Here is a 12,524-nt window from a genome sequence, read left to right on the forward strand (position 1 = left end):
CCCTACGGCTCATCCTGCTTTGGAGAATATAGCTAGGGTTGCTGAGTAATAGGCTTGCTGGTCTATGGGTACAGCCCTGGAGATCTCCCCAAATGTAATGTTAATATTTAATATTCGTCACTTGTTTTTATGTTGTCTTTTACCTTTTTGGTTTTTATGTTGAAAGTTAACATGGACCCTTTGGTGAGTGGCAACTAAAAAAAATATAACAAAAGATTTTAAAAATGTACTTCTAGGCTAGGCCAAAAATGGAAAACCTGGGTCTCCAGGTGACACAGATGTTTTGGAGAGTGGACTCAATGGCATTACACCCAGTTGAGGTCTCGCCCCTCCCCAGGCTCCACTTTCCAAAACTCCAGGTATTTCCCCACCCAGATTTAGTAGCCTTACTGATCACTAATCCTCAGGGCTTTTTTTGTAGTATGAACTCCTTTGCATATTAGGCCACACACCTCTGATGTAGCCAATCCTCTTGGAGCTTACAGTAGGCCCTGTACTAAGAGGATTGGCTATATCAGGGGTGCATGGCCTCAGGCCTCAGATTCAGTGGGAGCTCACAGGAGCACAGCTCCTGAACCTTTCTGAGAGTTCCACCTCCTCCTTCTGAGGGTTCCAATTCCTTGTCCATTGACTAGTATTGCAGCTGCATAACAATCCCTGGATGAGCTCCACCACCTATTTTTCTACGAAACGACCCCTGTGTGGCCTAATATGCAAAAAGAGTTCCTGCTACAAAAAAAGCCCTGCTAACCTTACTGATTAATGGGGTGGGGGAACCTGTTGTGACTTTTCTTTGTTTTGCTTTGTTGTTTCTGAGGCCCTTGCTATCAAAGATGTATTGTGAGCACTGTTCTGGTTTCTCCAACTGGGCAAATTATACCCACAGTGCTGTTAAAGACCAGGCAAGCCAAGAAGGTGGAAGGAGGCTGAAGGTTGGGTGCACACGTGATCCCAATTCATAGTGGACATATGTGTGCCTGGGTGAGGAAGTTCTTCCTGATGTTTATCTGGAAACTCTTCTGATTTAATTTCAACCCATTGGTTCTGGTCCAACCTTCTGGGGCAACAGAAAACAATTCTGCACCGTCATCTATATAACAGCCCTTCAAGTACCTGAAGATGGTGATCATATCACCTCTCAATCATCTCCTCTTTAGGCTTTCCACTTTTGGCATAGCCTAAATGTACTTAAAAAAAATATTTTATTTGTTATATTTTTAGTTGCCACTCACCCAGAGGCTCCATGGCAACTTACAACATTAAAACCAATAAGGTAAAAACAGCATAAAAACAAGTAGCAAATATTAAACAAAATATTAAAAATATGTGGCTATCAACATACCACTATTAAAACAGCCCAAACGTGTGTTTACGCTCCAAAGGTCCACCCCAACAGTTCAGCTTTGTAAGATTTAAAATCTGTAATCTATAAAGAGACCCTTAAAAATCTCTGAAGGCTCATTGGTGTAATACTATAGAATTACAGTTGTCCACATATGTAGAGGTCATGGTAGTGCGTATGTCTGTGGTGCAGATCTGTTCACGGACTTTTTCATTGTTGTCTATTATCATGTTAAATTCTAAGACACATTAACAACAGTGCTGTATGTTGGACTTCTAGGTAATCGACCTGTACTGGGGAGTGGAACCGGAAGAATGGGACAGCCCAGAGCTCCAGAAAATGCGCATGAAGCTCTTAGAAGACTGCTTGAAAACATCTGCAGGTCCATGTTTTGTTGTGGGTATAAAAATAATGCTTTTCCTAACTAACCTAGAATCTACCATGCGGTTATAGATCTTCTCTCCTGGACATACCCCCCCTTTTTTGGAAACCCTTTAAGACAGGGGTGTCTAACTCATTTGTTATGAGGGCCAGATCTGACATAAATGAGAACTTGTTGGGCAAGGCTGGGCCGTGTTGGGCTGAGCCATGTGTGTACCTATTTAAGATTAGATAGCAGAGATATAAACTTTTTAAAGGATACAACATGCTTAAAACATTAATACTTGTTGGTCTTAAAGGTGCTTTCTTTGTATCTCTCCTATGGGATCTAGGGAACTGAGCAATGGAAGCTCTGGCTCTTTCCTTCCTTCCCCAGGGGACCAGGATAGGGAGGAGCCTCAACCAATGGAGAAAATTGAGGTTTCGCTTTGTAGCTTCTGTGCAATTGAGCAAGCCTTGCAAAGCAAGCTGAGATGGAGAAGGAAACAAGAGAGAGGGAGAAGGAAGCACACAAGAGCCAGTTGCTCAGGGGCCTGATAGGAGCCCTCAGAGGGCCTGATTCAGCCCCCGGGCCACATGTTTGACACCCTGCTTTAAGAGTTCTCCCACTTCACTGCTGTGGCCCTGCTTCCTCAAGACACTGCATAGAATTTTGTATAGCATATTAGCTGCCTTGTGCGGGAAGTCAGCATGCCGTCGCCTGATCTGAGAAGCTAGACAGAACCAGTGCTTGGAAGGGAGACCACCTAGAAAGACTCTGCAGATGAAGGCCATTCCAACATAAGAAGAGCCCTGCAGGATCAGACCAGTGGTCCATCTAGTCTAGCATCCTGTCTCACACAGCGGCCAACCAGTTTCTGCAGAGCAAAAAGAAGGCAGGAGAGGCTGAGGCCTTCCCCTGATGTTGCCTCCTGGCTCTGGAATTTAGAAGCCAGAGCTTTTTTTGTAGCAGGAACTCCTTTGCATATTAGGCCACACACCCCTGATGTAGCCAGTCCTCCAAAAGCTTACAGGGCTCTTAGTACAAGGCCTACTGTAAGCTCCAGGAGAATTGGCTATATCAGAGGTGTGTGGCTTAATATGCAAAGGAATTCCTGTTGCAAAAAAAAAAGCCCTGTCAGAGGCTGAGTGTGAATGTGGAGGTTCCCCTCAGTCACCATGGCTAGTAGCCGTTGATAGACTCAGAGCTTTTTTTGTAGCGGAAACTCCTTTGCAAATTAGACCACACCCCTCTGATGTAGCCAATCCTCCAAGGGCTTGCAATAGGTCCTGTAAAAAGAGCCCTGTAAACTCTTGGAGGATTGGCTACATCAGGGGGTGTAGCCTAATATGCAAAGGAGTTCCTGCTACAAAAAAAATGCCCTGGATAGACTTATCCTCTGAATCTATCTAACCCCCTTTTAAAGCCGTTTATTTCTGCGGCCATCACTACATCTGGCAGCAGATTCCACATTTTAATCACTCTCTGTGTAAAGTAGTATTTTAATTACTCAATGTGTAAAGTAGTAAAACCACCTCTGCTCCTCGCTTGCCTTGAAAGCCTCTTGCTGGGGTCTCCATATGTTGGCTGTGATTTGATGGCGCTTTACACCCACGCGTTAGCTGCCTTGCAAAACCGCAGTCTTATTATCATCTCTGTGTTGTGATGCAGAGGGCAGGAGAATCGTGACTTGTGCAAAGCCTCCTAGTAAAGCGCCGTCAAATGTTGAACAATGACGGAAAAGCCGACAGAAGCAGCGCCCCTGAGCATCTGGTTTCTGCCTTCTGCTGCTGCTGCTTCTGTTTTTGCCCAGTGGCATTTGAACCTCAGATTTGACTGGCACACAACCCATTGCTTTAGCCACCATAGTACACCAGTTCTGTTCAAAGCATATTCTGAGGCTACAGTTAAAAGATTGACATATATTGAAGCCAATGGGTTTAGAAGGGCGTAGCTCTGCATTGTAAGTAGCTCAGGCATAGTGTACCTGCTTGGCATGCAGAAGGTTGAATTCCTGTATTGCCCTTTTAAACAAATCTCAGGCAGCAGGGAAAAGGGGAGATGGGGGGTGGGGAGCCAGAGCACACAGGTGGGGGGAATCAGGCAAGGGGAGACAGCATGGGGAGGAGGAACCAGCAAAGAAAATTAGATTTCTTATTTGTTTAATCACATTTGTGGAAATGCAGCTGAAGCTGTTCAAGAATTAACCCCCCAGTCTTTACTACTCAGTTGCATAGCAAGGAATAGTCATTGTGCACTAGTCTTGTGACTCCATTTTTAGAACATCATGCCTAAATTTAAAAAAAAAAAAACTTTGCTTAAGAAGTGCAGCGGGCATACCTTGGATGTAGCCGGTCATTCGAAAAGGTACATGAATTCTTCTAACGCTGGGAGCTTCAGAAATTCGCATCTTGTGTTGTGCTTGTGGCAATGAAGCTTCCTCAAAATGCATGCATCTGGGAGGATGGGAGAATGAGACAAGAAAGATCAGGTGACCCTTGACCCAAGAACGGTACACTCCTAGCTGGGGTGGTTGTCCTCTTCCACCGATCGTTCAGCTTCGGGAGGGATGCACATGGAGCAGTGAGGGAGGTAGGGGACACCCACCTAGCCAGCCAGATCAGCCGAATCAACCCAGGCGATCAATGGGGTGACACGTTGCAGCCAGATCACCCTCACATCCGATCAGGTGGCCCAAGGTAGATGTGAAAGTGAGCAGGAGAGATGGTAAAGTGCAAGAAGTATGAGAGTGTTGCCAATCTCCAGATGGGGGCCGGAGATCTCTCAGAATTGCAATTGCTCTCCAGGCTACATAAATCGCTTGTCATTTATTTAAAACATTTCTGGAGAAAATGGCTGCTTTGGAAGGCAGACTGCGTGGCCTTATACCTTACCAGTGTCCATCCCCCTCCCCAAACCCTGCTCTCCCAGACTCCACCCTCAAATCTCCAGGTATTTCTGAACTTAGTTGGCAACTCTAAGAGAGAGAGAGAAAGCAGGAGGAAAAGACAAAAGTGAGAATGTGGACCAGAAGGTAAAAGAGAGAGGAGCCCCTTTTTCCTTGGTGCATGGCAGAAAAAATCTTTTTGCTTTTGATCTTTAAAGACTTATTATCAGTAAGTCTGTCACCTAATGGGTAAAGGCAGCATATGCTTCTTAGCTCAATGTACATCTTCACAGGAATGTTTTATGTGTGTCTGTGTCTCTGTTTCCTGTACTTTTCAGTCTGAAAGGGAAAAAAAATATATAGAAATGGTCTTTGTCATTTGTTGGCAATTTCTCTATTGTGTAGACCTGCAGCTTGCACTTAATTGCCGGTTATTCATGAGAACTGAATCGTAGCTCATTGCTAACAATTTTCCCATCACATTTTGGTTTTCAAAAAAAGTTTGAGTGTTCAGAAAGGTGAGGTTAGTGCTGAAACGCAGTGGATTTTTTTAAAATAGTAACAATGGCATTGGTAGATACTTCAGTCTTGAAAGTATTTTTTAAAAAAAAAAACCAGTCTCTGGCGGAGGCATTTCATATTTTTCCTTAAGAAAAAATATCTGTTCTGAGATTTGTTAGCTGGTGTCTTGGACAAGGTTATAGGCAACTGTTTCCTTTCATTAAAATCATGCAGTGAATGCAGAGATGAGAACTTCTGGTGTCCTCGCTGTCCAAGGACTCCAATAAGCAGCTAATACAGTTGTGCGCAGGGCTTGTTTGTTATTTCCTTCTTGGCTCTCCAAGGCCCAGAAAATTATTTGAAAGCAATAAAAGATTTTTTTTTCCCTTTATCCATAGCAGCAAAAGCAATTGAAGAAGGCAGGATCATAGGGCTAAATTAGATTCACAAGGTGTAAAGGTGATTGTTTCCTCTTGAGCGTGTGTCTGTATGTATACAGGGGTAGAATTCTAGCAGGAGCTCCTTTGCGTATTAGGCCACACACCCCTGATGTAGCCAATCCTCCAAGAGCTTACAAAAAGAGCCTTGTAAGCTCATGGAGGATTGGCTACATCAGGGGTGTGTGGCCTAATACGCAAAGGAGCTCCTGCTAGAATTCCACCCCTGAGCATGCCCAAATTCCCACCTTTACTCAGGTCCCTGGCTGAGACACAGGTAAAGAATTTTTAACCACCGCCATAGTAATATAGTGTGCCATCAGTTCGCAACCCACGACCATGGAGTTTTCAAGGCAAAAGATTAGGGTTGCCAGGTCCAATTCAAGAAATATCTGGGGAGTTCAGGGGTGGAGGCAGAGACTTCGGGGATGGAGCCAAGAGCAAGTTTGTGACAAACATAACTGAACTCCAAAGGGAGTTCTGGCTATCACATTTATAGGGGCTGCACTCCTTTTAAATGCCTTCCCTCCATTTGAAATGAAGGATAGGAGCATCTTCTTTTGGGGCTCATAGAACTGAACCCCCTGGTCCAATCTTTTTAAACTTGGAGGATATTCTTTGAGAGGCACTGGATGATATGCTGAAAATTTGGTGCCTCCACCTCAAAAAACAGCCCCCCCCCGAGCCCCAGATACCTGTAGATCAGTTCTCCATTATACCCTGTGGGAATCAGTCTCCATAGGAATAATGGAATGTCTAGCAGACATTTCCCTTCCTGATGACCCTGAAGTGGGTGGAGGGCCTCCAGACCGGGGGAATCCCCTGCCCCCACCTGGGGATTTAGCAACCAAAGAGAGTAACGTGAAATAGTAGAGCAGGGAAAAAAGCCACAAGGGCATTCGCGTCAAGTCAGCCTCTGTTTCTAGAAATTCAGTATTTATATAACAAATATTCATAGAAAATTTACAGTGTACTAGCCACTCCCGAGTAGACCATTCATATACTCATAGCCAAAAGTCTGTTCTTTTAAAGCTGGAATCAGGAACTGATGTGACACGCTGTGAAAATAGAGTCCGATGCTCCAAATCTTCTTTTTTAGCCAGTATAAAGCTGGAATGCAGCAAGGCAAAGGAACGCAACAGGGTTGCGCTAAATGCCCTGTTTCACACGAGGCTTCACCAAGCTGGGCTATTCAGATGGGCTTTTGGTCGCTCTTGATGGCTCATGAGTACAAACAGCCAGCCAATAGAATCCTCAGCTGCAGCCCAGTTCTTTTCTCTTCCATCAGCTTCCCTGAGCCAACCATTGGTGCCTTCACTCAAGGCTTCCTTCATCTTCCTTCTCCATCCAACCCTGGCATCAGTCAGTAGGCTTTCCTAGTAGCAGGCTCCCTCAACCCGCATCAGCCTCCAGAATAATGGAATGTCTAGCAGACATTTCCCTCCACCCTCCCCCACTTTCTGATGACCCCGAAGTGGGGGGAGGTGCCTCCAGACCGGGGGGATCCCCTGCCCCCACCTGGGGATTGGCAACCCTACAGGAGATGAGCAGAGGTGGTTTGCCTTTGCCTTCCTCTGCACGGCAACCCCAGTCTACCTCGGTGGTCTCTCTTCCAAGTTCTAAGCAAAGCGACCCTGTTTAGTTTCTGAGCTCCGATGAGCTCAGGCTAGCTGGTCTATTAATAAACGAGAGAGTGTCAGTTCCGATGACAAGCCAGGGACCAATTTGTGCTTTAAAAAGGAACCCAAAATGCCACCAAGCCATGCGTGCTGCTCACAACATCACATTTAAAAAAAAATGTTACAGGCTACTTAACTATTCAAATCACAACTATCTGTACTGATTACCTTCCACAAAGGGCATTCTGTTCTAATAAGAACTGTTCGTTGCAGCTCATTTGTTGCTGGTAGAGCTGTTGTGTGCTTTCCCAAAGACACGAGCCAGTTTGCTGTAGTGGTCAGACTCTTATCTGGGAGAATCAGGTTTGATTCCCCACTCTTCCACTTGCAGCTGCTGGAACAGCCTTGGGTCATCCATAGCTCTGGCAGAGGTTGTCCTTGAAAGGGCAGCTGCTGTGAGAGCCCTCTCAGCCACACCCACCTCACAGGGTGTCTGTTGTGGGGGGAGAAGATACAGGAGATTGTGAGCCACTCTGAGTCTCTGATTCAGAGAAGGGTAGGGTATAAATCTGCAGTCTTCTTCTTCTTTGTTGTAACAGGTCCAGGGTTGCCCTAGTTAACTTCAAAGAGATCAGCCATGTCCTCTTAGCTTTTGGCCAGTCACATGGTGGTTGTTGGTAGTACATCCCATTTGTTTTTTTGGTTTTTTATTTTTAATTTGTAATTTATATCCCGCCCTCCTCGCCGAAGCCCCAAGGGCTCTTCCAACAGTGTCCTTTCAATTTATGAATAATTTGTTGCCCTCCCCCATCCACCCATCTGTCACAAAAAGACTCCATGGTTTCCATTCTTCCTTGCAGCAGAAAGGTCAATGGCTGGTGATCGCTCACTTTGATAAAAAGATTTAAGCTTAAACTTCCTTTTTTTCCCAGTTGCATGTACTTGAGTTCTCAAGAAAAACAACAAATTCAATTGAAAGGCCCAGAAGGCTGGTTACCTTTTTATTACCTTGCTGTCTGACAGCCAGAGCGGCAAAAAGCGGTACTTCTAAGCCATTCTGTCCTGCTAGTGCAGTGGTGGCCAAACTTGCTTAACGTAAGAGCCACATAGAATAAATGTCAGATGTTTGAGAGCCACAAGACATGAACGAAAGAAGGAACGAAGGAAGGAAGGCAAATAGATGGGGGAGGGAGGGAGGGATGGAAAGAAAACAACTTTAATTTTAAATGCATTCTCCAAGCTGCTGGCTGGCTTGGCTGGGGAAGTGATTTAAAGAGACAAATGCTTTCTCCAAGCCAGCCAACAAGGTGGGGGGGGGGGCGTCAAGAGCCACACAATATGTGTGGAAGAGCCACATGTGGCTCCCAAGCCACAGTTCTTCCACTCCGGTTTAGTGCCTTGGCCATTAACAAACCTGGAAATCCTGACAGTGGTTATTCTAAGCAGAGTTATCCCTTTCTAAATCCATTGAAGTCAGTTGGGCTCAGAAGGGTGTAACCCTTCTTGGAATGGCACTGTGAATGTATGGTTCTTCAAACTTGGGGAGGAGACCCCAGGATCCAGTAACTATTCAGTAACCAGCAGTGCCATTCCATCTTCTGACCCAATGCTGCCCACCCATAGAAGCTGACTTTCACAACTTGTTGGAGCAGTGCCAGCAATTGGTTGATGTATCTTGACCTCTGGTGTGCCAAAGGATTGCCAGTCTCGACTTCCTGTCATGGCTTTGGGTGGGGGCAGCTTTGGTTCATTTGGATCGTGGGCATTGCTTTGTGCATACCATAATTTTATTTATTTATTTATCTATCAGATTTATATCCCATTCTACCCCAACAGGCTCAGGGCGGCTAGGAAAGGAAAGGTCCCCTGTGCAAGTACCAGTCGTTTCTGACTCTGGGGTGACGTTGTTTTCACAATGTTTTCACGGCAGACTTTTTATGGGGTGGTTTGCCATTGCCTTCCCCGGTCATCTACATTTTCCCCCCAGCAAGCTGGGTACTCATTTTACCGACCTTGGAAGGCTGAAAGACTGAGTCAACCTCGAGCAAGCTACCTGAAAACCCACCTGAAAATTCCCACCGGGGATTGAACTCAGGTCGTGAGCAGAGCTTAGGACTGCAGTACTGCAGCTTTAACACTCTGTGCCACAGGGCTCTTAGGTAAAAACATTTCCATAAAAACATTTCCGTACATATTAAAAATCCAAGATGGCAAGAAGAACATAAGAGAAGCCATGTTGGATCAGGCCAGTGACCTATCCAGTCCAACACTCTGTGCCACACAGTGGCCAAAAAAACCCCAAATGCCATCAGAAGGTCCATCAGTGGGACCAGGATGCTAGAAGCCCTCCCACTGTGCTCCCTCCAAGAACCAAGAATACAGAGCATCACTGCCCCAAACAGAGAATTCCAACAATACACTGTGGCTAAAAGCCACTGTTGGACCTCTGCTCCATATGTTTATCCATTTTTATTCATTTTCCAGTAAACTTTTAAAAAGGAAAGCAAACTTTCCTTTTAAAACATCCTTTAAAAACCTTTAAAAAAACATCCATTTTTGACATGTCTCATTCAGTGTTCCCTCTAAGCTGCGTTAGCATGAGCTAGTTCACAGATTTTTAGCCTCCAGTTCACACATTTTTGTCTTAGCTCAGGAAGGATGACCTCAGAGTACAATAATTTATGCAGTAGCTCACAACTTTAATGCCAGTAGTCCACAACTTTAATACCGGTAGCTCACAAAGTAGAATTTTTGCTCACAACTCTGCAGTTTAGAGGGAACATTGGTCTAATTTCAGAATGGTCGATTCACTATGTATTTTCTAATTATTTGTGAAACCAATGTCATGCAACTGGTAGAATGTCTATTGTGAAGAACCTCGTTCAGATAGATGCTCAGCCAACATACTAGGAAGTCAACTGAGAAGTTTCATTTTATTCAGTGGAGCTTACTGAAGCGTTTTTAGAATTGCAAGGAAGCGTTTTTAGAATTGCAGCCTTCTGCAATTCTAGAAACTAGTTACCTTCTCCTAAGCCTCAGGAACAACATCAGAGGGGGTTACAGCTCCCTACCTCTTCTCCCCATACCTTCCCCATTTTTCAGCTTCCTTATTCACCCTCATCAGAGCTCTACCAAAAGCATGTCTCTTTCCTGCATTCTTTTTAGTTCCATCAACACCAGTGGGTCAAAAAGGTGGCAAACCATTCATACATCTCAGCCTCAGGAGCCCTTGTTTATTTTGTACATCAGTAGCTCAGTGGCTGAGAAATTTAGATTGTATAATCATTTGTACTATACCAGCTGTTAGATATATTTTTGTTCTTTCTGTATAACAGATTTTTCCCCCTGCTACTATATAGACATATTTTAAAGTCGATATTACCATGCTCTAATAAGTGCCGTCTCGAGGCTAAAAGTGCTAATGTTGTGGGTAATTCTTAAAAGGCATATCTTGTCTCTTTTTTTAAACTCCTAGAACATATTTACAGTTCCTTATTTTTCTTTGGTTTCTGTGACATAAGGGGGGAAAGGGGGAAATTACAGTTCCCAACATCTCCCCCACCCCACCCCCAGCAGGAGTAGCATCTTGCAGAAAGTATTTTCCATCGTAATGTCTATGCCAGGAAAAGCTCCACTGATTTTATGCTTTCCAGTTTTCTATTAAAGGCAAAGGGTTTGATCCAGGCAGGCTTTTCACTCCATCTTGGCCAATTCCCCTCCTTGCTACATTCACTATCCCGTATGGCTTCTATCCAGGCTGGTTCCATGATCTTCTGCATGTCCTTTTTAAGAACATAAGAGAAGCCATGTTGGATCAGGCCAATGGCCCATCCAGTCCAACACTCTGTGTCACACAGTGGCCCCCCCCAAAAAAAACCCAAGTGCCATCAGGAGGTTCACAAGTGGGGCTAGAAGCCCTTCCACTCCCCCCCCCCCCGCAAGCACCAAGAATACAGAGCATCACTGCCCCAGACAGTTCCAATAAAATGCTGTGGCTAACAGCCGCTGATGGACCTCTGCTCCATATTTTTATCCAATCCCCTCTTGAAATTGGCTATGCTTGTAGCCACCACCATCTCCTTTCATTTCTTTTTTTTTAAGTGAGCCCTCCTATCTTTTTCAGAAGCAGAAACGCTGGTTGGATCCAACTCATAGAGTGATCCTAAACTAATTTCAGTGAAGCTAGCTAGTGCAGCTGAGAGACTGAGCTGCAGATCAGGAAATCCCTGCAGCTAGTTTCACCACACCATGAATTCCTGAGTACCTTTGGCAGTAGGCAGTCTCTTCCAGCCTTGCTCTAATAAGAGGGTGATACTGTTGGAAGTTTCTTATAAGGATTGAGCCATGTGAATATAAGGTATTCTGATTTTCAATACTAACTAAATGTGATCTGTATCACCATCAGCTCCTGGTCTTGTTTTAGCAGAGACAATAGAACGTCTCCGTCTTCTGCTTCCTGTGCAATCTCTTTGATTTCTATAGTGACCATCCAGTGATGTCCATATATGAAACACGTGTTTGCAACAGGCAAATTGTTGTCTTCACAGAATTCCATGAGTTACTCTCCTGCTTCATTTTGTACTCCAAGCTCAAGTTTTCCAACAATATTCAATTCTGTATTACTTCCTACATTTGCATTCCAGGCACCTATGATTGTCAGCACATCTTGATCAGGTGTGTGATCATTCTTTCAGGACACTTGCATAAAAGTGCTCTCGCTCTCTCTCCCTCCTTCCCTCTCTCTGTCTCTGTATAGACACACATTTTACCATACTGTTCCATCTTTAAGCACTGAGAGAGAGAAAGGAATATTTATTTATTTATTTATTTAATGGACTTATATCCCGCCCTTCTCACCGAAGTGTCTCAGGGCGGCTCACAACATAATGATTCATACAATTCCATTTAAAACATTTACAGATACAATAAAAGCATAGTTCATAAAACAAGATAAAATAAAGCCAGCGGTCTATAAGAGCATTTTGTTCCATCCAAAGATGTTCCATCCAAAGTATCAGTTAGGTGTTATAGGCCTGCCGGAAGAGGGCTGTCTTGCAGGCCCTGCGGAACTGCCCTAGGTCCCGCAGGGCCCGCACCTCCTCCGGCAGCTGGTTCCACCAGTAAGGTGCCGCTGTTGAGAAGGCCCGCTCCCTGGTGGATTTTAGGCGGGCCTCCTTTGGCCCAGGGACTACCAGCAGATTTTGTGAGCCGGAACGTAGTACTCTCTGGGGAACGTGTGGGGAGAGACGGTCCCTAAGGTAGGCAGGTCCTAGGCCATACAGGGCTTTAAAGGTAATGACCAACACCTTGTACTGGACTCGGAATGTTACTGGCAGCCAGTGCAGATCCCGGAGCCCCGGCCGAATATATGATAGAA

The 12,524-nt window shown here is 44.9% G+C and overlaps 1 protein-coding gene across 2 annotated transcripts in view; it reads left to right on the forward strand.

The window, feature by feature from the left end:
* NWD2 (NACHT and WD repeat domain containing 2) overlaps window positions 1-12,524 on the forward strand; it is an 89,539-nt gene that overhangs the window by 57,692 nt on the left and 19,323 nt on the right. Inside the window, exon 3 of one of the 2 annotated variants that reach the window (XM_060246246.1) lies at window positions 1,622-1,738. In XM_060246246.1, coding sequence (XP_060102229.1) covers window positions 1,622-1,738 — 117 coding nt within the window. The remainder of the gene's footprint in view (window positions 1-1,621; window positions 1,739-12,524) is intronic. The other variant, XM_060246247.1, reaches the window with a different exon arrangement.

Source organism: Heteronotia binoei, chromosome 9 (assembly GCF_032191835.1).
Source record: "Heteronotia binoei isolate CCM8104 ecotype False Entrance Well chromosome 9, APGP_CSIRO_Hbin_v1, whole genome shotgun sequence".
Classification (NCBI taxonomy): Eukaryota; Metazoa; Chordata; class Lepidosauria; order Squamata; family Gekkonidae; genus Heteronotia; species Heteronotia binoei.